The sequence below is a fragment of the Convolutriloba macropyga genome, chromosome 5 (genome assembly GCF_964194025.1).
Source record: "Convolutriloba macropyga chromosome 5, txConMacr16.3, whole genome shotgun sequence".
In the NCBI taxonomy this organism is placed as follows: Eukaryota; Metazoa; Xenacoelomorpha; order Acoela; family Convolutidae; genus Convolutriloba; species Convolutriloba macropyga.
In genome coordinates, this window is record NC_134472.1 from 19,716,689 (window position 1) to 19,743,639 (window position 26,951).

Genomic DNA, 26,951 nt, shown 5'->3' on the forward strand with positions numbered 1-26,951 from the left:
TTCAGACGTATAATATCTGGTGCTAGTGAATATGGAAAGACGGTATTATTAAAGTATCTATTTTTGAATAATATAGAATTCTATAGATTATATATCATTGGTCCTACTGGTTATGAATTTGATGATTTAGAGTATGAAGATATAGTTTTTATTAAAGATATAAAAGAATTACCCCCACCCGAAAAATTACCGGAAGATATAAAGAAACTCAGTATACTTGATGATGTCGGGGGTAAGGAATCAGTTATTAATGAATACTTCTGAAGAGGTGGAAATAGTAATCGTAATATGATATATCTTAAACAAAATATATTCTCGGCAGATAGACAGAATGTTAGAAAGAATTGTAATTTATTTATTTTCTTTGAACAAAGAGGTAGAGCCACCACAGCTATTTATCATGATTTCTTTAGTAGAGTAGAACCTAGTTATGATGATTTTAGTAGTATATGTGAGAAGGTATGGGCTGACCCTTATAATTACATGGTAATTGGTAAAAAATAAAAAATAGAAACCTTGATGGTAAATTAGGAATTAGTTGGGATCGGAGAAATTTCTAGTTTAATTATTTTTGTAATTAAGTCTATGACTATGACTAATTCTAAGTCTACGACTATGACTATCAGGAACCGCTTCGCAGATGACTAAGTCTAAGTCTATCAGTAACTGCTTCGCAGATGACTATGTCTAAGGTTATATCGATGACTATGACTATCAGGAACTGCTTCGCTAATGACGAACTCTAAGTCTATCAGGAACTGCTTTGCAGATGACTAAGTCTAATTCAGATGCAAAGAAAAACTTAATATATCTCCATTGAAATCAATTGGTCTTCCATGCTCATCTTTAATATAAAATTCAACATATTCTATACTATCCTTTGTTACATTTTGATATAAGATATTAGTTTGTATAATATTTATCAAGTATACTAGTGGTTCTCTTAGAGTAAAAGTATATAGTATGTCTGTGTTATTGCCATTATCTTTAACACAAGATATAACATTACAATGAAAGTTAATAGTACTAAAACCCATAATATCAATAATCTTTTCAGATGCATATTTACCTTGTTCATATACTTTTTTTTCTAAATCCTAGTAATGAGGCTAATGAGTTTTCTACATCAAAGCTAAGTCAGCCCTGTTTTTTTCCATTAAACATTTCATTGTACTTTAATCGGGTTCTATTATAACATCACCATTAGTTTCTTCTTTATTAATTCTGCAATTTCAATTAGTTCATATGCACCTGGTATAACAGCTAAAATGTTGTCATTATACGAAAATTGATTGTTCCCTCTATTCATATTAAACAGTGAGTTATAAACTGAGAGCCTAATTAAACCTAAATTTGTTGTATTAAGTTTACGTTCACTGAAGTTAAACTTTTCTGTTGGCTTTATCATTCTAAAGTTAAGTGTGTGTTCTTTAGTTTTAGTTAGAGTTTCATGTATCTTTTTTGTAGCTCATATAAGGTTAAATTGTCAGTCATTTTTCTTTTTTGTTGTATTCAAATATTAGATTATTTTTATAGCTATATTTTTAGCTATATTTATTGTCATATTTATAGCTATAGTTATAGCCATAGTTATAGTTAAATTTCTGGTTATAGTTAAAGTCTTAATTGTAATTAAATTGTTTCCTTATAATAATGGACTTTAATTTGGATACAACTTATGGTTCCAATAATGATATACACAACAGGAAGATTATAAAATATAAACCAAATAATCTAGCAACTATGAATAGTAATGTCAATGTTAATGGTATTGGAGAAACATGGTTGGAGACCCATAGTGATAGTGATGACAGAGTGTGGTCGGAAAACAATGATAGCAAAGCATGGTCGGGGACCCATAGATGTATGAATATATTTAGTGAAACAAAACAAAGAGATAAACCCTGCTCACAATGTGGATGTGGAGGGGTACGTAATGTTGGTGTAGGGACATCCGGTCTTGGTTCCCCATCCAATTTATAAATTGATGTTAAGGATAGTCTACAATCTTGGACAAATGATAAATATAATCGTTAATGGCACATTCCCGGAAAACTTCAGACGTATAATATCTGGTGCTAGTGAATATGGAAAGACGGTATTATTAAAGTATCTATTTTTGAATAATATAGAATTCGATAGATTATATATCATTGGTCCTACTGGTTATGAATTTGATGATTTAGAGTATGGAGATATAGTTTTTATTAAAGGTATAAAAGAATTACCCCCACCCGAAAAATTACCGGAAGATATAAAGAAACTCAGTATACTTGATGATGTCGGGGGTAAGGAATCAGTAATTAATGAATACTTCTGAATAGGTGGAAATAGTAATCGTAATATGATATATCTTAAACAAAATATATTCTCGGCAGATAGACAGAATGTTAGAAAGAATTGTAATCTATTTATTTTCTTTGAACAAAGAGGTAGAGCCACCACAGCTATATATCATGATTCCTTTAGTAGAGTAGAACCTAGTTATGATGAATTTAGTAGTATATGTGAGAAAGTATGGGCTGACCCTTATAATTACATGGTAATTGGTAAAAAATAAAAAGTAGGAACATTGATGGTAAATTAGGAATTAGTTGGGATCGGAGAAATTTCTAGTTTAATTATTTTTGTAATTAAGTCTATGACTATGACTAATTCTAAGTCTACGACTATGACTATCAGGAACCGCTTCGCAGATGACTAAGTCTAAGTCTATCAGTAACTGCTTCGCAGATGACTATGTCTAAGGTTATATCGATGACTATGACTATCAGGAACTGCTTCGCTAATGACGAAGTCTAAGTCTATCAGGAACTGCTTTGCAGATGACTAAGTCTAAATCAGATGCAAAGAAAAACGTAATATATCTCCATTGAAATCAATTGGTCTTCCATGCTCATCTTTAATATAAAATTCAATATATTCTATACTATCCTTTGTTACATTTTGATATAAGATATTAGTTGGTATAATATTTATCAAGTATACTAGTGGTTCTCTTAGAGTAAAAGTATATAGTATGTCTGTGTTATTGCCATTATCTTTAACACAAGATATAACATTACAATGAAAGTTAATAGTACTAAAACCCATAATATCAATAATCTTTTCAGATGCATATTTACCTTGTTCATATACTTTTTTTTCTAAATCCTAGTAATGAGGCTAATGAGTTTTCTACATCAAAGCTAAGTCAGCCCTGTTTTTTTCCATTAAACATTTCATTGTACTTTAATCGGGTTCTATTATAACATCACCATTAGTTTCTTCTTTATTAATTCTGCAATTTCAATTAGTTCATATGCACCTGGTATAACAGCTAAAATGTTGTCATTATACGAAAATTGATTGTTCCCTCTATTCATATTAAACAGTGAGTTATAAACTGAGAGTCTAATTAAACCTAAATTTGTTGTATTAAGTTTACGTTCACTGAAGTTAAACTTTTCTGTTGGCTTTATCATTCTAAAGTTAAGTGTGTGTTCTTTAGTTTTAGTTAGAGTTTCATGTATCTTTTTTGTAGCTCATATAAGGTTAAATTGTCAGTCATTTTTCTTTTTTGTTGTATTCAAATATTAGATTATTTTTATAGCTATATTTTTAGCTATATTTATTGTCATATTTATAGCTATAGTTATAGCCATAGTTATAGTTAAATTTCTGGTTATAGTTAAAGTCTTAATTGTAATTAAATTGTTTCCTTATAATAATGGACTTTAATTTGGATACAACTTATGGTTCCAATAATGATATACACAACAGGAAGATTATAAAATATAAACCAAATAATCTAGCGACTATGAATACGGTTAATTCTTATGTTAATATCATTCTCAATAGAGAAGAGAATCATTTAAATATACATGATTCATATCTGGAGATAGAATTTGTTGTATCAGATGATACTGGTGGTGTACTTGCTAATGATGCTAATACCAGATTAGTTAATTACGATATGGTGCCATTGTTTATTTCAATTATGCTTGAAAGTAGTGGTGGTATAACTATTGAATATATAGATCACTCTCATCCTAATCTATTGATGTATAAGTTATTAACTAGTACTGATAATGACTATGAGAGTGGTTTTGTCAGAGATCAAAGCTTAGGAGATAATCAAATCAAAGGTGATCAGGCTGCTGCACAAATAGGCCATATGTATATGACCATATGAGTGATCTGTTTGGACTTGTGAATGTTTTAGAAAAGATTATATATGGACTAAGATTTAAACAAATGTTAAAAAGAAATGATAATGATAGAGCTCAATTTAGAGCTATTGCTAATCCTGGTGCAGTTGCTGATGATGGTAATATAGATATTAGAGATATATCATGGTGTGTGCCTAATTTTGATCCTAGAAGTGATAATAGAATTTTTGTACAGAAAGGATTAATTAAAAAGAATAATATAGAACTCGCTTACTATGAATGAAAAACATTTTATAAGGATGTATCAAATGCTACTAACTTCTTATTTGATATAGGTATGGAAAGTGGTATGGAAAGACCACAATATATAATAATTGGTTTTGAAAATAATAATGTTAATGAACAAACTCATGACGCAAGTACATTTGATGTAATGAAAGTTACTAAATGTTTTTGTAAGATTGGTAGTGAGTTTTACCCTGAGTATAGAATAAATATTAATTATGGAATTAATAATTATAATGAGGCTTTTAACGAGATGGTTAATTTTAATAAATATTATAATGGATTACCTCATAATATTAAAACATATGTAAATCATAGAACATTCAAAAGTAGTTAAAGAATATATGTATTTGATATTAGATACCAAAATTATCATATAGGGCCACATCCAATACAACCTAATTTTAAATTTAGTGCTCCAATTGCAGATGTTGTATGTCATGCATTAGTGTTAACTAGAAAGGTTATTAGTGTTAATAGTGATGGTATTAAGATGGTTGATATTATATCTTAGTTATATCTAATAGTAAAAGTATAGATATAATTACTAATAATAGTATAGATATAATCAATGTTATGATATAGCTAATGTTATGATATAGTCGATGTTTTAATCATTGCTCTAGTATTTACTCTGGTCATTGTCATAGTCAAACTATTTCCTACTAGTCTTAACAAAACCTTTAGCATAAATAATATCTGGCTTCTTTTTATTCTCTAGAAATGGTCCTTTAGCTTCAAGTTTAGTTTTAGGCTTTGGCTTAGTCTTAGCCTTAGCCTTAGGTAATGGTTTTGGCTTGGGTTTAACAACAAAAAACAAAACGATTATACTTTTTAACTACGATTTTTTTTTATATATAAATATGAGTAACTTTAATAAGTTTAGAACTAATTCATACTGTGTTGGTGGTAGACATTATAGTGGTACTAATAAAATTCGAGGGGTTGTCACAGCTAAAAGAACTAAGATTTTAAAGGGATCCTGTGCTATGTGTAGAACACATAAGTCAATGACAGTATCTTATGCAACAGTAGCAGCAGGATTGAAAGATTCCTTTAAGAGCGTAGGTAAAGCCACTGTTAACTTTGGAAAGAAAATTGCTAATAATCCAGTAAGAGCGTTAGAAATAGCGAGTAAAATAGGAGGTGCAGCTGAAAGTAGCAACCCAAGAGCTGCTTCATCAGCCACATCTGATTTAATTAAATTTGCAACTACTGGCGAAGGTATAAAAGTAGTAGAGAAAGGTAGAGGTTTATATTTAGGTACAAGGAAAGGATAATTAATTATATTAGATGTAAAATATTGGAGTTCAAATATAACTATGTTAGAGTTTAAATATTAGAATTTAAATATAACTATATTAGAGTTTAAATATTAGAGTTTAAATATAACTATATTAGTGTTTAAATATAACTATTTTAGAGTTCAAATATGATTTTGATTATCACTATTATGGCTATTAGTATGGGTATGGGCATGGGTATAACTATGGCTAGACTTTGACTATAACTATGACTAGATGTATATTATGGCTATAACTATGACTAAGACTAGCGATAGCTAGCTATAAGAATAACTATATATGACAGTAACTATGACTAGATATATATACTATGGCTATAACTATGACTTATTACTAAGACAAAGACGAGCGCTAGCTAGCTATAACTAAAGGATACTTTTAATGATAAATAATAATACTAATATTATTATTACTTAACGTAATATTATTACTAAACACTAACAACTTTAGTTTAAAAAAACACTCCACGTATTCTTCTTGCTCTTCTTATATTCTTCATATATCCTAACTAAATCATTACACTCATCATTATCTATTTTATTATCTTTTACTGATTTAATATATAGTTTATTAAAATTGTCACTAAACTGTTTACTTAGAATATACATTTGCAAGTACATTATAATTTTACTTCTTATTTTCGTATTAATTGTTTTTGATAGTGAACCACAAACAGTTGCTGTAGCAAAAGCTGTAGTTATAGAATAAGGCAAGCCTATGCCCGTCATTGCAACTGATGTTGATGTTGCATTTGTTGCTATTGATGATAATAATGTTCCTGTTATCTCAGCTACATTAATATAATTCTTATATCTACTTAACTTTTTATTACAGTTATTAGTTTCAGATTTCATCTCTAATCTTGCTTGTTCTCGGTTTTCAACAAATTTACTTTCAAATAAAATAGCAATTAAAAATTTTATAACTTTTTTATCATTAATATACGGTTTTCTCTTAAACCTCTCCATCTGTCAACACATGCATCACCTAATTAATATTAGTAATCGTCTGATTAAACTTATTGTTATCAAACTCCACTTACATATCACTGTATTTAGAAATGGTATCAGCGGAAACTTTGTAGCCAAAACGAACAATATTATTTTCAATTTTAGTCAACTTGTTGGCTAGTGTGGATATATTAGATGAGTTAAGAGAAACTAGTTCAACTGTCTTATCATCAATCCATACAGTACCCCCATTGGTTGTAGATGATGATAAACTAATAATGTTTGCATTTAGTTGACCACTTGTAACTTCTTCAATTTCACCTTTTCTTAATTCAGTTATGTTTTTACTTAAAAATTTTAGTTTATTATTAGATGATAATAAGTTATTGTCACAATACTCTTTATTAACAGCGTCTTTTTCATCTATGGGAGGGTGCACATTTGTAATTTTATAGGTATTCTTCATGTCAATAATATCATTATCTCCTAAAAATAATTGACGGGCCTTATTTGTTGTTAGATTATTGGTTATGGCCGATTGCTGTTTAGCCTGATTGAATCTTTTTCTTGTCATTTTTGTATTTGTTTACAGAAAGGCTTGAACCTACCTCGTAGCTGACCAAGGATGTATCGGGAACCCGCAACTATGTTGATCCAGCTCGCTGGCTTATCGGTAAAGCCGTTTCACGGATGGACCTTTTGTCATGCTTCACCATCAGGGAACCTGCTTCGCAGATGACAGGAGGTCTATATTTAAAGATTCCAAAACCTTATTATTAGATTCAAAATCAAACTCGGATTTTAATAATTCCTGTTCATAATATTTACCTTCTATTATCTCACCATTAGTATAGTCTATTCTGTATGCTGGTGGTTCAGTTTTTAAAACTTCCTTGATTTTAAATAATTCTCTATTCCAATTAGAAGTGTAACCTTTAGAGAAATTGTTGCGTTTGTCGGCTTTCCTGACGTAATCACCAACTTTAAGTTTAGGTATAATATTCCTAAAACAAACTGTGTTTTTATCTAAATCGGGATTATTAGAAGCATCAACTGGTGTCATAATATTTGTTGAATGAACGTTATTCTTATACGTTACAACAGCATCATTTATTATATCTACCCAATTACCTTCACCATTGAAGAACATTGGTTTTTTGCTGATGTGTAATATTGTTCTGTCAAATTTCTCTGAAAACACAGCCTTCAAATCACTATAAGTAAAATATAATTCAGTTTCATATTCTTTAACTAAAGATTTAAATGTTTTATTATAAAACTCACTAGCTCTATCTACCAAAATTTTTTGATTTTCGACTTTCAGAGCCACCCTGTGGAACTCAACTTAATACTACTTTAAAGCGATTAGTTATATAAAAATCAGATTTATTCTTCAATGGAATAGCTCAAGCATATTTTGTGAATATGTCTATAACTGTTAAAACAAACTTATAATTATAATTATATTTACTTAGAGATGACTTATCAATTAACTCAGCTGACCATGTTTCATCTTTATATAATGGTATTATTCTTTCTTTTCTAAGTTTTGTTATTTGAGGACTAAATATTTCTTTAGCTAGTAGTTGTTTTTTAGTTTTGATTGTGTCTTGTTGTTTCATTATGGATGTAGTGGGAGGTATATCTATTTAACGAAATTAAAAACAAAAGTATCTAGTTGTTCTTGATTTATAATATTTGTAGATAAATGTTGTTTAGATATATTTTACATTTCATCATGTAATCCATCATGACCAGCTTTTGTTTCTAGTATTATTAATACTAATCTTTCTATTGAGTTATTTGGGTTAATCGGCGAAGATGTTTCACAGATCGGGGAACCCACCTCATGGCTGTCGAAGCTATTTAAACCCTTACCAAATACCTAATCTTTTACCCCCAGTATACGTTTTATTGTTCTATATCTACTTCTTTTCTTATCACCTTTTTTAAAAATCATATCTTGTATCTAATATAAACTTTTTAATTTTGTTTTCATCTTCCTCGATATTATCATCATATGTTACATTTGGTTTAGTAGGAAAGTTAATAAATCCATCTGACAATTCATTTATATTATCCTTAACTAAAATTGCACTCTGCTCTAGAGTTATACTAACATCATTCATTTTATATATTCTAGTAGGTAATTCTACGAGATTTAGTTTTAATTGGGGATTAGTTTGAGTCCCCATTAAATGAAGAATTTTGTCTGTCTTTGTATCAACAAAAAATGGTGCTATATCTTGAGTTTCCTTTAAGGTTTCCTTTAACGTTTCATTAATCTTGAAAGTAATTTCACCGATCAGGGAACCGGCTTCCTAGATCCGCGAACCAGCTTCATTAAAAGCTTTAGTTTTTTTTATCTAACTCTTGACTTTGCCACTCTATTGCTCTTAATGTTTGTTCACCCAATGCTAGATTCTGTTCATTATGGGTATTTAAAGTTTTAGTTAGAGGATCAAATAACTTTTTCACCATAATATTCTTGTTGTCTTAATTTATCTTCTAATCCATTTCTTCTGTTTTGTTTTTCTATTTTTTTTTAATTCTATAAGTTTATCTAGCTTAGTCATTTTTATATAAAAAGAAAAAATAAACTTTTTATATAAAAATAATGTGTACTATGGGAGAGATAATGATATATATTACACTAACAACTAACTACTAATTATTTTTGTATTCATTTTCATATTTATATTTATATTTAATTTCATATTCATATTCTTAGAACAGTGGAACTGCTTGGTAAACCACGTGCAAAGCTCGTTGGTAAACCACAGACAGAGTCTGATCACAGATCATTATATAATCTAATAGCAGCTTCAATTAACTTTCTATCATCATTAATGGTTAGTTCTAGATTAATTGTTATTATTGATTCTTTACTTGCATCTAACCCTAATTTTATCAATACCTCTATTGGAGTAGTGTTAATCTTTTTTATTAAATCTCTTTTGAATAGATATAGATTCTCATCAGGAAGATAGCGTTCAATATTATTTACAAAGAATCATTTATCATCAAATGTGTTTAGACTAATCTTACTTGTTTTTGTTGTTGTCATGATATCACCAACTTTTTGTATTCTACATTCATTGACAAATCTCTGTGTTTTATACATTAATGTATTATACTACTCTTCATGTTTAGCATTGTTACAATTCTTTATTTCTTTCTCTTTAGTTTTATTTGGGTAATCTTTAAAGCTATATGTCTCTGGTGACAGGGCAATAAACTCTTCTATTATTCTACTTCCCAATTCATGTTTGAATTTACCTGGAACTTTATATTAGTTTTGATTGGTGGTTCGAATTTGGATAGTTCCATGTGTTCATCGGGTACATTACCTCGCTGAAGCTTAATACAAAAATATCAGTATCCATATAGTGGAGTTGTAGATCTTTGAGAGATGGTTGAAGAATATTATAGAATACATCATACATGTGTAATTTACTTAATTCTATTATAGTAACACCTACATATACTGGAGAATCATATTCCTTTTTTTTCTTTATATATTCAATTTGGCTATAATACTTATATCTAGTTATATTCTTAAATGTTGGTTTACTTAAGCTTTTCATCATCTTTTCTTCATCGTGTAAGAACTTATTTTGAAGGAAGTGTAGAGGATTCATGCACATTCTTCCGTATAGTTAGGTGTTCATTGATTTGCTTACATCCTTTTCCGCTGCAGTTTTAGCTGTTGCTCTTTTATTAGTATTGTTTTGAATAAAGTCTCTACATATGTAATCTTGTTTAAATTTAATCACTCTATGAATTTTAGTTACTTTTACACCCATCTTAACACAGAATTTTAACATCCTATAATGAACCATATGTTCTGTTTTGCTGTTTTGATCTAAGATTAATTTCTCTGATCTTGCTTTTACCATCCCTCTTTCTCTATCAGTGAAACTGCTTCGCAGATAGTCTAACTCATTATCATTTAACTTTTTTATTGGGCATTAATGCTAGCTGCTCTGTTCTTTCTTTACAACTATTAGTATAATTAATATCGCAAACTATATAGTAACCATGATCACTATCATCTGGAGTGTTTAATATAGTGTCTAGAGATGTTTCGGTGTACTCAAAGTCCTTATAAGGTAGCTTCTGCATCATTGCATAACCATATAGGTTGTTTGCGTCTATGTACCAGATGACCCTTTGGTCATGCTTCGCCATTGGTGAAACCACTTCGTGGATCTGCGAAGCAGGTTCCGTGATGGATCTTTGATCAAGCTCCGCCATTGTCTTGCCATTGTCATTGTCATTACCATTACCATTACCTTTACCATCACCATTACCATTACCATTGCCATTAATAGTATATCTATCACCCATTATACCACTTATACCACCTCTCTTTGCTTCAACGAAATCATCTAGCATTTGCTTATCTTGTAATATATCTAATGTAACACAAGTTCACATTAACCAACAATTAAAACTATAACCCGGGAGACTAACGTATTGTAGTGGGTTGAGTCCAAATTCTTTCATACTTAATTTAACATATTTATTCATGCAGTAGTCTAAAACTTCCACATCATTCTGTATATACTCTATAGTGTATCTTTACCATTTTAATGACTGTTGCCTTTATTAAACTATCGACTTGTTCTTGTGTTGATAATTGATTAGATAGTGAGGATTTGAAGTCTTCTATATTTAGATTACCTATAAAATTGTCGTATTCATCTTAACCAAAGTATTCATATGGATATAATATTTTAGTTTCACAACCATACATCTTCGCCATTTGATCTAAAGGCATAGCTAAGAAGCTATAACTATCTAAGAATTTAAGACAACCAATACTAAACATCTTAGACTTACCAGCAGCTATTGGTATGTTATCTACTTTTCTTTTATCTTTGTTCTGTTTAAAGAGTTCACTATATAATAGGTTGAAGTCATAGCCACTACCATTATGGAATATTACGGAAATGAAGTTTTGTTGTTTGTATCTTAGATTACACATTCTACATGCTGGTCCTCTATACCAGTTTTATTACAGTGGTCTCTTTCTTTATTATTACATGTTTTTCTGCATATATGACAAGTGTTTGTGGCATTATGATTTATTTTATCTTCTTCTGTATATATCATCACTCCATCATGCTTGAAGTTATTCTCTGTTTCTATTTCTAATAGATCACTAGCAAATCTTTTGATACCATCAATACCGAAGTAGTATTTGAAATTACCTTGCCAGATGTAACCTGTACTTATTGGTATGTGTTCGAATATTACACATTTACGGTTGTTAGTTGTGACGTCGACAATGCAACATTTTATATGAGCGGTTTTAAAATTATTTGAATTCTGTCGTTTATGCTCGTTTATAAAAGTAATATGTTTTTTCTTGGGACAAGCAATCTCTGGTTTGAAAGAGTGGCTACATATATGATTGTCATGTTTAATTTGAGAGTTAAACCAATATGTACATCTATCGCAGTAATAGAATTTATGATTAATTTTGTTTGGACGATCTAACAACGTTTCTATGTTTTTAAGTAGAGCACAGTGTTCTATTTGTCTATTCCCTCAAACTCGTATTCTTACATCTTTTCCGTCTTTATTAAAATCATCCACAGATTTAAGCAATTCAACTTTACCATCAGCACAAGGTGTGTATACCCAAATATTAAGATTGTACAATTTTTGTATTCTTAATATATAGCCGAAGTAATCTTCATGTTGTTATCTTGGTGCAATTAGTTTATTCTGGTGTTTACTTTCACGTGTTGCATGGTCCATGGCAGGATGTATCCTAGCACTAATAGTTAATTGCAAGCAATTGTACTTGGAATTGCGTATATTTAAAATTGATTTAGAGTTTTTGAGATCCGGGTGTAAATCTATATAACTACCAATAGATGCTTTAGTTGGTTCAATATTTATCTGAATAATTCTTAACCCGAGAAACTCAAACTCATAGCCATAACCCTGGAATTTTTCCCTTTCGTAGTTTAGCCATTGTTTGAAGTCACTATATTCATATATTGCGTTGTTAATAATATAGTCAGTGTTGAAAAATATTTTAGTAGTTTTAACTTCTTCTTTGGTTCTCTTCTTGTACTCACAGTCGGCTGTTATATTAGATTTAAAACTCTTAATTTTACAAATCTGGTAACAGTTTTTAATTTCTTCTAGAGAGTTTTTTATAGCTTCATCTATATCTTCAATGCAATTTCCGGCTTTATCAGTGATATCAAATTCTTTCATGTTCTGGCTAGAGTTTATTTCGACGTATTGTGCGTTTTCTAGATACTTGCGATTATGACTTTATGAGTGAGTAGTTAGGGCTATTTTCTTCCTAAATTCTTCATTGCATTCTTCACATCTAAACTTAATTCTAGAGTAGATATCATCTTTAGGTTTAGGTTCAAGTTTAAGTTTAATAATATCTTTGGTGTTATTATTAGTAATAGTTTCAGGAATGAGAAAGTACTTATCTTCATCCGGGTCATATACTCTCTCCATGTTTTCAGGTATGGGTTTAATTCCAGTTCGGGGGACCAAAGATTGTGTCCCTTTAGTTTCAGGTTGGGGAAACAAGGGCGAAGCCCATTTAGGTTGAGCTTTAGGTTTAGCCCTAGTTTCAGTTTCAACTTTATCAAGATCCATAATCATATCCCTGGTTGGTTTTCTTTTTCTGGTGACCATTTGATAAAGTGTCTTTAAGAAAATCCTTCATCGAACCGAATGAGAAATTACAGACGGTACATTCGTTAATTCTGTTGGCATCCAATTCTTTAGGGAAAAAATTGAATTTTTAAATTAAGAAAAATGATTTCAAAGTGTAGTAACTGTAGGGATAAACAATGCAAAGACTCTTGCTATAAATATAGAGAACAACGTTATGAGTGTTTTATATGTAATGGTATCATTAAGGAGAGAGATAGAAATAGCCATATAAATAAGCATTATGAAGAAGTGAGGTTGTATTTAACTTGTAGTATGTGTAAGGTTATGAAACATATCTCTTATTTCAGGTTTAAGACTAATAAGTGTAGATTGTGTGCTTATTTGCTAAGGTATAGGTTTGGGAGTGCTAAGGATAGATTTAACGAGTACGTTACGATACATAATATAGGAGAAGCCGTGGCGGAAGGGCGAGCTTTTTTACACCAACAAAGGGTAGAGCCGCTTTCACGGCTGGTGAAACATGGCCGAAGACTCATCTGCGAAGCAGGTTCCCTTTGATTCAGATTTATTGTATTTTTGTGCAAGTGAGCGGGTTAGAAGGCTTAATTTTGATTTTAAAATTAATTTTAAAATTTTATTTTTGCTATTATTTTTTCAATCTTGCAAAAACACCCATTTAACAACTGCTAACCCTAGGAGATTGAAATTTTACAGCATTACGGCCATATTATAGGGCTACAATTTGTTGGAATTAGAACTTCCTTATAAATTGAGTTACTAACAAATTTCGAGCCAAAACATTTTATCCAGTAGACGGATAATAATAATAGGGGATATCAATATTAAGGTATCAGTAGTAAGGATATCAATATTAATGTATCAGTTGTAAGGATATCAATATTAATGTATCAGTAGTGAGAATATCAATATTAATGTATCAGTAGTAAGGATATCAAAATTAATAATAAATATATTTCTATATAAACAATCACTTGTTTATCATTTATGAAAATTGTAATTGTCTCATGCACCTAGACTGAAGCTGACAATATCTCTGAACTTCTGCTAAGCACATTGTCAGATATTTTTTCCATTTTGAATAGTAGTCTGTTGAGACTAGGATCCTTGGATAGTTTTCACATGCTCGAGAGAAGTTTATAAAACTCTTGATAGTAGAGTAGGAATATCTTTTATCATTCAAGAGTTGTTTCCAGTGAATATCCTTATTGTTCTCTTGATGATCTTGTTTCACTCGCCCCCATATGTATCCTCTGTCAGAAAATGCCAGTAGATATAAACGATTCAATTTTCACTCCACGTTATTGACTGTGGTGAGATAAAACTCAAGTTCACCCACATTGAAAGAATTCCTGAGTTTATCACTGGCACATTCACTTCAAACTTGTCAAGTGTTTCCTGATACTCGTAATTTAGTAGGTCGTTATGGAAATTGGAGAGGAATAACTGGAAGGGTTCTGTTTTTGTTCGTTTTCCAATCTCACTTTCGTGTTCAGTGGTATTGTCGGGTATGCATTTGTTCTCCTTACAAAATGTAATCTTTTGAGTTGTTAAATTAGTCAACTCGTTTAGATTTTTAACAGATAAAGAAGTACTTGATAAAGCTCCAGTTATAAAAGTCTCGTCAAACGACGAAAATTGTTGAAAAATTTTCGCTAGTTTTTGTAGTGAAGTGAAACTCATGATGAATAGCCAAAAAGTGCCGTGCAGAAAAAAGGTCCACTCATGGAGAATTATTCTAGCACAATCTTTTTCTAGAATATTCGGACATGAGTTTTAACTTAAAACTAGTTATCCTTTTCAAAGTAATTACCTGTTTTAAAGTAAGAGAATGATTAGATCCTTCTATTAAATTGAATGCTTTGTAAAATCTATTGAAAATTAAAACAAAATTTTAATAAATACTCAACTTGCAAGCTGATATTTAGAGTTGTCTTATATTCAAAATTTTCACTCGTTTGATATCATTCTGCTAATGGTGATGTTCATTTCTGTTAATTATGGCGGCCTTTTTAGCATGGCACGCACTATTCCTTTTCATCATTTATTGAACTGTTTATAAACAGAGCAAAGTGAGCACGTATTGTGCTCGTAATGGCGGCTATCTTTGTCAAAGATTTTTTATTAGGAGTTCAGTCAGCTTAATAGTTAAAATTATAAGCGTTCAACCATTCTGTAGTTGCACCCTCCCCCACAGTTATCCATTAAGAAAGGTCGAGCAATACTGACGTAGCGTGGTAAAGGCAAGTCAACCTTTTAATAAGACCTCTCAAGACTCGGCTCAAATAAATGTACCCTGGTACATAGAATCACTCAGTTAAACATCATAGATCAATCGCCTCTAAGGGTAAAGGCAAAATGTTAAAGAAACTTGTTTCTTAATATCCAATTCTAAGCAATTTTGAGTGATTCTCAGTTCATCCATTTCCAGTGAAAAAAAATTGCGGGCCCGGTTAGCTTGTTTTGTTTCAGTATAGTTTAGTATATTAGATATGAAGTTAGGCTTTAAATTAAATTTGAAAACTTTTGGATATTTGCGTATGAAATTCATAAATTATATGGTCTATATGCCTTTTTTGTACACAAAATTGAGCGAGTGTTTTTGTATAAAGTGGTGGATGTAGTAGTGGATAAAATAGGGATTCCAGTTACCAGTACAAATTGGTCCATTTCTACATATGCGGTTAGCGTATAGAGAAATGGACCAATTTGTCTGGTGGCTGGAAGCTCTGTTTTATCCAATACTAGCAGATAAGGTAAACAAAAACCAAAATTTGATCTTATTGCATTTTTAGGAATTACACGCTTTGTAGATGGGTGTACTACTTTGATTTTCCAGAGAGTTGTTGCAAATGTGTTTGTTACTGTATTATACTATGCATGTAATTATAAACACAAGTGATCATTACAGAAGGGAGCACATCATTAATATTTTTTGGTTGCCTGAATTTTGCCTATATGGGATTTGGGGGGGAGAGACTAATTCTCAAATCAACAAATGCGAATAGTAATTAAATTCAAGTCTACTGCCCCAATTTTACCTTTTTAAAAACCTTTCATTGTCAGCATGCCTCACTTGCGCTGAGGTAGTATGCTTTCTAGAAGTTCATACAAACAAAATGGGTCCAACTGGTACATTTTAGCACCAGTTCGAGAAGCCGAAACTTTGCGAGAAGCTCTACTTGTTCTATGTATAATTGGCTAAAGAAATGAAACCTTGAGGAACAAGAAAGATTGTGAGAAGGTCGTTATAAGGGACGCCATGTTCAATAGCTTAAGACAGGTTGGTGCAAATGAGCAGCACATTAGGCTTTCAAGTACGAGATGCTGGTTCGAATGCTGTAGTGGTCCATTTTCACAGTAGTTGCGCCTCCTCAGACTCCCTAATAGGTTATGGGCCCAGCAGTTTTCTAAGTCATGTTATTGACAGTTATAACTTTTTTGGCAGAGTACTATTTCTTTTCAGAACTGTTTTGCCTACTCTTTCTACGATTGATCAACAGACAGTGAAGCTTCAGAACTACAAAGGTAAGGCATGGGACTTTCAAACCTGGAGCACAAGATTTGTGTTGATGATGCAGTCGAAGGGGCGCTACAAGGCACTACGGTGGACAGAGGAGCAGCCCAGTGAACCTGCACCACTGGCCAATGAGGCAAGCAGTTAGAAGAACAAGAACCACAAGTTGGGGAAGGATGCATATGAGTAGAAAACTTCTGATATGTGGGAAAAAAAGAAACAACCTTTGATGCCGTCTGGCACTGACTCTAGTTGCAACAACCCTCATGATGATTTGACATTACTGTGTGGGAGATGACGGCATAGGAGATGGAGCAAAGGCTTAGAATTTTTTGCACGAGCGATCTCAGTTCGTGGAGACGCTGACAGTGGTGACAATGGTTGCACAGACGGCTCAACTGCCACTCGAGAAATCTGTGGATTTGAGCAGCTTCTTCGGAGGACTGGAGCTACTCACAAGGCTACAAGATGCAGGGGGAGAAGACGCAGAGAATCTATTCGATGCCTTGGTCCTCAATTGTCTTCCAATGGGGTATGGAAGTTTTGAACCCGGCATCGAATTGCACAGAGTTTTACAGAGTTGCACAGAGTTCAGCCCGGCATCGATTTGCACAGAGTTGAGGAGATGTCTGTAGAACCTCCAAGAGACCACAGTAAAAAGGCAAAAGGAAAAAATGGTTCAAGAAAGGAAAACGCATTTTGCGTGAGATCCCATGACACTTTGCCGAGGACTGCAGAAAGAAGGAGACAAGGCAATGCAGCAAATGCGGAGATAAGGGTCACCAAGACAGAGCATGCATGAGACTTAGAGATGGACGCAATCATTAGTCAGTGGCGATGGTTTCAATTGTGGCTACACCAGACGAAGAATATTGTGCGGCTCTTACCTAAAGAAAGACAGCAGGAATGATAGCGAACATTGGTTGTACAGATCACAAAGTGACAAACATCGACATGTCCCTGAACTTTGTGCTCCATTGGTGCTCACAAGACCTATTCGATTGGTGGTCACAAGACCTAACGGAAAATTTTACAGAGTGTTGGCAGAGGTTTTGTGAGGATCAACATACTCGCGAACAGAAGAGAATTTCAATGCAAATTCAAAAACGTTTTTTCTGTGCGTGACTAATCCTCGAACATCCTATCGAACTCACGATGCATAGGGTGTGGCCATAGCTTTACTTCCGAGAAAGAAAATGGCTGCATAAAACTCCAGAAGGGATTTTGAGTAAAACTAAGTCAAAAAAAAAAATTTTTTTTACTTACCCTGCTGCGTTCTCGAGCTCGAGATGAGCTCCAAAAGCGTAAAAAATGATAGTGTCAGGATCTGGCACCAACGATTGCGTCATTTGAAGCAAGTAAATGTGGTCAGGAATGCACGCAAGGCAATGGTGGAATCCTAACAAGTGTGCAGGATGTGCGCATTGGCCAATATCACACCAACTCCAGTAAAAAGAAGTACAGAAACTCATGCAGAGGGGGAACTGGGGAGCGTGTTCACAGACATGGTAGGATTATTCAAAGAATAGTCACTATCAGTGTTCCGGTTTGCTTTGTGCATGCAGATAACTACACAAAATTTATGTTTTGGGAGTTGCCCAAGGCAAAGGATGAAGCTCTGGGCAGCCTGAAGAAATTTGTTGTCAGTTTGGAGACGCAAAATAAGCTGAGACAAGACAATGCAAAGGAGTATCTCTCAGAGCAGATCATACGAAATCTTTAGGCGCAGGCTTGGCTCAAGACCATACTAGTCAAGCCAGATCAGAACATGTTACCTGAGATGTTCAACAAGACTTTGCTGGAGATGGAAAGATGTTTGCTCATTGACTAAGGACTTCCCAGGATGATTTGAGGGGCAGCAATTATCAAGCAGCGAGGATCAGAAATATGGTTGTTAGAGGAGAAAATGATAGATGCCCCGCAGAGCTTATGCGTGGTGATGGCAGTTTGAGATGGGGTCAACAAGGAGTCAGAAGGGGGCTCAATCCCTGATAACACAGAGACACCCGACTTACAACATGAGGTTTCACACCAAGATCTGGCACAGAGTTGATGGTCTTTAAAACAAAGGCAAAAATAGAAACAAAGAACATCTACAATAAAAGACGAGTGGCAAAACGCAGAGAACATGAACACTCAAGAAAAGACACTGAGACAAAATGTCTCTGATTTTTAGGGAGCATCACTATTTGAAGAATCTACTGCAACAGGATGAAGTCTCATAGTTATTAGTAGAGTGGGACACAGAAGATGTCTCACAGTAAGAGACAGTTGGCTTAAATAAAGATGCACGGGAGCAAGCGGACGAGCAGAGCCCAGATGAAGGACGCGAGTCAGGAATGTTGTGCAATTATCTGTCGAAGACAGAGCACATCTTGTTGTGACAGTGGCTCACTTTGCAGATAACAAAACAGCTCACATGGCAACGCAAAGTGATGATTGGGAGAAAAGAAATTGGGCAAAGAAGGGCGCGGTGAATGCGCTCTAACACAGCGAGACTTTGAACCTATTGGGACCACCGACAGAAAGAGACGTCATATCCAGCCAATGGGTCTGCACTATGAAATTGGGACCAAGTGGTCAAGTCGACAAATACAAAGCAGGCTATATGTCATAGACCGTCAAACAAATCGAAGGATTGGATTATTTCGAGACTCTTGCGCCTCATTGTAGGCCAGAAACATTCAGGAATCTATTTCAACAATGGGCAATGAAGGGCAACGTGATGAATGAATATGATGTCAAAATTTAGAATTAATCTGGAAGAGCCACAGGATTTTGGGAAAGGAGAATCAGATTGAGAGAAGTAAATAACCGGACTGAATAAACCAATTTATGGCTTTAAACCAGCTGCTAAGAACTGGTAAAAGTATTTTGAGATTTTTTAAAATAAGCCAGGGGTTCACCAGAAGCAGGAACGATTGTTGCTTATTCGCAGGAGCGGAGAAAATTGGTCAGACCGTCATTTTGGTCCGGTTTAGTAGCGTCAGGAAGCATGACAGTAATCTCCAATGTCCAGAAAGCACTCAAAGCAACATTCTACATGGAAGACAGAGAAGACTTTACTGATTTCTCGGCCTCAGATTAAGATTAGAAGAGGGCAAAGTCGACCAAGAGCGAGACTCAAAAACCATACAGGAGTGGTTTTATTTGGATCAATGAGGAACCTCACGGACACCAGTGGGTTTGAACTTGAAACTTCAGACATCGCAATTGGGAGACGGAGAATTAGAGATGTAGTTTTACAAAAAATTGGTTGGATCAATCCGTTATCTGGCAAATCAATCGAGGTCAGACATCATGTTAACAGTCTATATTCTGTCCAGTCGCATGAATGCAGCTACCAATCAACACTTGCTATGCGGAACACAACGTCTAACACATCTTCCAGGTTCAAATTTTTCTTCCATAAAAAAAACGATAGTTATGATTTATTAGGAAAAGTGATGCAAGATTGTCTGGTTAAGTGAACCGGAGAACATCAAGAAGAGCTACTACAAGGTCAACGGAAGTGACGCATTACTCAGTTGCGATGTCATAAAGCATACCACCATTGCTCTTTCTTCATCAGAGGAAGAAAAACAAGGCGTCAACAGCTCAAGAAGCACTGTCCTTGAAGCAACTTCTAAAAAATTTTGGAATCCTAAAGGAACATCCAATAGAGATTGGAGTGGATAACAAGAGTTGTATCAGACATTGACAAAACCCAGTCTTGCGCAACAGAAGCAAGCACATTCAGACAAAACTTCACTTCTTTCGGAAAAAGAGGGAAGATGGGATTTTTTCAATTCAATTCGTTCCTACTGACAAAACGGCAGCGGACATTTTCACGGAACAGTTTCCATCACCGAAGGATGAAACATTGACAACAGTTTTGATGGGAGCAGACTTGACGGGACGCAAAATTCGATTCAAACTCTATTATTGAACTTAAGTAGAAATGTTAGACAGTTTAATTTACCAGTTTAATCAGACAGGAGCAAATTGATTGAAGTCTCTAATTTGATATGTACGAGTCTTCAAGAAATGATGCTCTTAGTGAATGCTCGGTTCAGACAGATAATTCTAGATAGTTATTCTCAGAGTAAGATTATTTGATGTAAAATCTTCCCAGCATGCATTGAGTGATTATGATACCACCGGACGCTTCAATGATCTCTTAGAAAAACTTAAATGCGTTTTTAAATGGTATTCCCTGCGACTGATATCTAGGAACTTTGCAGAAGCAAGTCATGTTAGGTAACCCTTGCAACCCTCACTATAAATCTTGCTGCTAAGATTAGTTTTGCATCTTGACTTGTGCACTGATAATGGGTATGTCAACAGCTGATTTTTGGGTTATTTCATCACTAAACCTACTAATGGGATCCCAATTGTAAATCTTTACCTTTCACAGTGAAATACCATTTTTTTGTTCTGTCAATTTTTAGAAAATAATTATAGTTTACTTTGTTCAAAACGCTTTTATTCCGCTGGCGAAAGTTTTGGACCCAACAGGTTATGTGCCCAGACCCTAGTATCTGCGTTTAACTGCAAAAGAGAGGCAGGATAGTTATAAACTGTGAAAAAGACTATGAGCAATTTAAGAGGGAGTGTTAGAAGGTTCGGAGACAACAATCTATTGTAAGTTGTGCATAAGTGAAGCCTGACTTAGCTCAACCAGAAGCTTTGCTTGTCTAACGTATACTTGGCTAGAGAAATAAAGACTTGAGGAACACGAAAGAACGTGAGAAATGGTTATAAGAGATGCGCAATTTCGAGATCTTAAGGCCAGTTGGTGTAAATGTGGTGCACACTAGGCTTGCAAGTAAGAGAGGCTGGTTTGAATACGGTACTGGTTCATTTTCACACTTGTTGCGCCTGCTTAGACTTCTAACAGGTTATGAGCTCAGCAGTTTTCTAAGTCGTAAAAATTGTTTATAAAACGAAACTAACTTATTATTGACAGTCATAATCTTTTTCTGCTTAGTACGTTTTCTCTAAGACCATCGATAAACAGGTTTTTGCTCAAAATTAGAAGTACTTTTATTATCTCTTCCATAGTTGCACTAACGTACGTTATGCACCCAACGCATGTGTGTGTGTGTGTGTGTGTGTGTGTGTGTGTGTGTGTGTGTGTTTGTGTTTGTATGTATGTGTGTGTATGTGTTTGCATGTGTGTGTAACGGTTCATTAGCATTGACTCATGAGATAACGAGCCTTTTTTTATTTTAGTGACGTAAAAATTCGACACATAATAGACAAATGCTGTAGATTGGCCAATCACACGCACAGTTTCGAGTTGTTCACACAGGAGCCAATAATATTCCAGAACAGACAGATCAATGTTGTCTGTCAGGCCATCGACGACGTTGTCATTCTCCTAATCGACACAGAGGTCCCCTATTCATTATAGTGTCATTAAGCCGAACAAAGGGCGTTGGTATCATTTTTAAGAAGGTGGATTTCATAATATCTCTAATGTAACCAAAAGGTATGCACAGCGTGAAAAGATCTGAAAAATTTGAACTTCAATATTTCAAGCTTTTTCTGCTTTGTTTTAAGCTAAGTTGTGACAGGTTAACTTGAACATAAAGGCTTTTTCATATTTGAAAATGCAGGAATTGCAAGCCAAACGGCTCTTTTTAGGAGAGACACCCTGAAAAACTGTTCTCTTGCTATTTTATTTGTTCTTTTGTCTTTTTAGTAACTGGAAAAAATTTTATCTTCCTAGTCTTTATTTTCGTTTTGCAAGGTTTTATGACTTTAAGAAGTCAAATCCTTGTCAAATCCTAGTCAAGTCAAGTTTTGAAACACTGCCATTAAAGATCTGTTCGAACAAGCGGAGAAACGCAGGAATTATAACGCTTTTAGGCTATTTTTTAACCAATTCTTTTTTGTCTTTATCATTTTAAGAGTAATAAACTCAGAAAAATCAACCAGTGTTTTATTCGAAAAACAATTGCTGTTCTTTCTGTTTCAAACTATTAGATCTGATCGAATAATCAACCATTCGGCTTAATGAAACACAAAGAGCAATGTACACATGCTTGTTGACAAATTGTGCGCACTAAAAGACATGCTCTCTCTGTTCATGGGGCCGACGCTCAAATACGGCTCATACGAGTTGCCTGATGTGGGCTCAGAACGTATCAGTTGTTTACTTTGTCCAGGATACAGTAAACAAAGTGGTTACTTGTACCGAGACGCAGCTTGGAATCTGAGTAAGTGAAAGTTTTTCATGGAAAAACATAACGACCCGGGCTGACGTTTTACAGAGAAATAATGTAAGATTTGCTAAGAATGAGTGAAAACAAACATGTTTCACCGCACAACGTCTATATCTTTTACCGATGATTGCAGAGGAAGCGGTAAATCTTTGTCACTTTTCAGTTTGTAGCGGTAATTTATTTCACAGCTTTAAAAAAGAAGAGCTTAGTCTTCTCTGCCCTCCTGCATTGGACTGGCATCTTCTTCCACTGCTTCATCATTCATGTATTATTGTTCTTTATTATCAATACGACTCGAAGGTGTATCAGAGCCCAGGTTGAGGTGTGCGCTCGAAATCGTCCTGGTTCAGACCGTCTCAGACCAAAGCTGCCCCTGATCAGACCGCCCCAGACCGAAAAGGCCCCTGATCAGACTCAAGCGCACTCGACAGTTTTTATGAAATCGAAGTGCTCTCGAATCCACCTATTGCCAGAATCAAGCGATCTCGTCAGTTTCCGCGCGCTGGAAGTGCACTCGTCAGTTTTTGTGCGCTCCAGCGCTCGAATCTAATTCTAATCAGACTGAGTTGCGCTCAAAATTGTCTGATCAGGAACATATTCAATGAACTTTGAAGGAAGTGATATTAAGTAAACTTCTTTAAAAATTGCTTTTTCTAGAAGTCGTTTTTCTTAAAATCAATTTTATTGGAGTGATTTATGGAGCAGGAAATGAAACACGTGATATTTGGCGTGGTTTGGCTGCCGAACAATGTTGAAGAGCGAAGTGAAAAGAGAATGGCTATTTGTTCAAGCCACTGTTTTGGCGAGAACAAGAAATTGAGGCGTGAAAAAAACTTCTTTATTGTTCAGCAATTTTTATTGTTCACATGCGGTTTTTTAAAACTTTTTTCTTCAAATTGTTTTTGGTTAAAAGGTTTGATTAAATGTTTTTGTTAATTTGGTTTATTTTGATAAAGGTTCGATTGTTTTTGACTGTTTTCATGAGTTTTCTGCTAATTTGGATGCTTTTCATCTATTTTGCTGATTTTTATGCGAATTTTAGCAATTTTTCGCCTAATGTTTTGCTTACCGCATCAATTTGGATTTGAAAAGAAGCCTCCTACTTAGTGAGTGATTAGATACCGTGTAATTGAATTTTCGTTGCAATCAAAAGCTTTTTAGTTGAGAAATCTGAGAAAAATAGAGAAATTTCAAACTATTTTTCTCAGTTTTTTAACAGTTTTTATTTTACAATTTTAGACAGCCAATTCTCAACCTTTAATGACCTGACGATTGTCTTTTGATCTTTTCTATTGGCTTTGTGTGTCCTTGTAGTATTAAAATATATGTTAAATTTTCTCCGGATCTCTTGTCTATGTTGTTTTCAATAGTTTTTTTTCATGAGTTGACTTCAAATATTATATTAATTCTTATGAGTGGTTTTAGTATGTACGAATTATACGACGAACTTGTTTTGTTCGGCTCTTCGAGTCGTTTCCGGAATTCTTCTGGGTACGCTTTTGTTTTTAAATCAGATTCCCTCCATTTTATTGCGTTGAAAAGCAGTGAAATATTTTCAAGTCTTGAGCGGTGATGTATTTATTTTTAGGGCTTAAGGGGTAGAAAATTATATTTCAGATTATAAAAAGCGCACATTTTGCAAAAAATGTTTGCGGTTTTTTCGCGGTGACCATTTCTGACCACTTTCACCGCCAAAAATCTTACAATTTTATGACAATTTCAAACGTTGGCACATCAACCTCGGGATCCCTTACTTTTGCCCTTCCCCAAAACGGAAAAATTTTAAATACTTTTGATGGGGGTGGTTCACAAACACTGATCCAATATTAACCAAGAATGCGGTCACTGACCTAAAACAGACGAAAATACGTCCATGGACCAGACGAAACATACTAAGCTACCCCATGTGAGACCTAATACAAGCACCGATAGACTATAGGCTAAATAGAACAAAATGAAGACCCGATAATGTTCCAAAAACGATAAACCAGACCGTAAATTTGATCGAACAGAACTTAGACCCTGGTTCAGACCAAAAACCCAAAGTTGACCCTGAATTTCAACTTGAAAGTCATTATTAACTATTTGGAAATATTTTTGATAAGTATCCATCCTCGGATATCGACAAGAACGCAATTTTGTACAATCGATTTTGGTTGATTGAATCAATAACGCGATAATGCATGTTGATGATATCTGAGGCTGCTCATAAAAAAGGATCATCAGATCATTAGCAAAAAATTAAATAAATATTTGTTTAAAGTCAACAGGTGAGACAAATTAAACAATGAGATTTGAGTGACAAAAAAGCAAAAAATTTATCCAAAAAATAAATGGTTGTTCTTTTCTTAGTCATTCACTCCTGTTTTTTTTTCAATTAAGCAGGTTAAAGTTATTGAAAAATTTCTGCGTGGACTTAATTTCGGATTTCAATTTCAATTATATGTTGATAGACAATAAAGCACTGACGATGTTCACAATGCTAAACTTCTTTTGAATGCTCTTTTCAAATCGATTCATTGTAACACTAAGATAGAGAAGTTTGTTTCAAGACAATTAAAACAAAAACTCAAAATATCTTGCGTAATTTTTTTATAATGGATACTTGTTTGGGACACCATTAAAAGACTTAAATAAATTGGAAATTAAGGTTTTTCTCCCGAAGTTATCCTTATAATAGTAAGCAATCCTCGAAGTGATTTTTTATAAACAGAGTAGAAATAATAGCGTTTGCGTAAACTATAATAGTTATATCCACATTTATTTGTATATTTTTGGCGCAATATCTTGCAAAAGAGGTCAAATTCCGAATATACATCATTAGCCGTGGTCAGATTAAATGTCGCCTGACTAAGATTTTGTAGGACATCTTAACAGTTCTTACGATATAAAATTTTTTTGTCATATCTTTAATGATAAGGCAAAATTAATAACTATATATCTTGTAAGATTTTATAAGTTACATAGATAATAAGGATAAAAGAGCTAGAATTTAAATTAAGAAAATAAAGATAAAAGAGCTAGAATTTAAATTAAGAAAATGTTTGTTTCGTTGAAGACTTGGGGTATGCTCTGCTTAGCTTATTGCGATTCTTTGGTTATTTTAAAGAACACCAGAGAAGTTTTCTCTCTTAGAGGGGTATGCTAATTTATTTTAATCTATGCGGCATGGAATCATTTAGTTATTTCTTTTTTCAGTTGCAGCGATGCTCTGTTCGTGGAGTTATCTGTACGAAACAAGCGAATGTTTCGCTTTGAACACAACAGACTTCGTTCACCACGCAGGTGGAACAAACGAGAAGCCGAGAGTGGACGAGTTTCTCTCAGCCGCCTGCCATCGAGTCTCGATTGAGTCCCGCTTTGCCTCCTTCTCGCTTCTCTTTACAAATCACAAAGTGGCCAATGTCTTCAGAAACGGAAGCTTTCTTCCCACGGACCATTTAGGTTAAATTTTTGTTATCCGAATGCAACTTCTACGTAGGATCCTTTTCCTTTTTGCCCGGTTGATTATCACCCTCCATAATTGATACTTTACCCAATTAAAACGTTCAGCCCATTTCCCGACCTTTTTCTTCCATAGAGGTTTGACATGTCTAGCCATGTCTCTTCTTACACTGACACGTTTTTCTGGACCACAATTCTTACACGTTTTCTGAAAATCCAGTTTCCTTAAAAAAAGAAAATATTTTATATGAAAAATGCTGAAGAAGGGCTAAACTTTATAAAAAAATTTTTTCAAGGATAATTATTTTCATAAGTTCAGCCAAATTGTCTTCATGGGGTTGCAGTAAAGGTCTTCTCATAGGCAATTTGGGTCAAACATGGTCTTTTCACAGTTATCTGGGGTCGGGCATGGT

At 33.7% G+C, this 26,951-nt stretch overlaps 2 protein-coding genes across 5 annotated transcripts in view; one reads left to right on the top strand and one right to left on the bottom strand.

Moving 5' to 3' along the window:
- The window catches only part of LOC142339204 (splicing factor 3A subunit 2-like), a 69,320-nt gene extending 63,999 nt beyond the window's left edge, over positions 1 to 5,321 (bottom strand). The window contains exon 1 of the mRNA XM_075389036.1: positions 5,309 to 5,321. The gene's annotated coding sequence lies outside the window, so the exon portion shown is untranslated. The remainder of the gene's footprint in view (positions 1 to 5,308) is intronic.
- LOC142339203 (uncharacterized) overlaps positions 1 to 26,951 on the top strand; it is a 47,805-nt gene that overhangs the window by 7,001 nt on the left and 13,853 nt on the right. For 3 of the 4 annotated variants that reach the window (XM_075389034.1, XM_075389031.1, XM_075389033.1), the window contains exons 2-4: positions 22,100 to 22,262; positions 22,899 to 23,088; positions 26,293 to 26,538. In XM_075389034.1, the coding sequence (XP_075245149.1) occupies positions 22,100 to 22,262; positions 22,899 to 23,088; positions 26,293 to 26,538 (599 nt within the window). Of the gene's footprint in view, positions 1 to 22,099; positions 22,263 to 22,898; positions 23,089 to 26,292; positions 26,539 to 26,951 lie in introns of those variants that run through there. The other variant, XM_075389035.1, reaches the window with a different exon arrangement.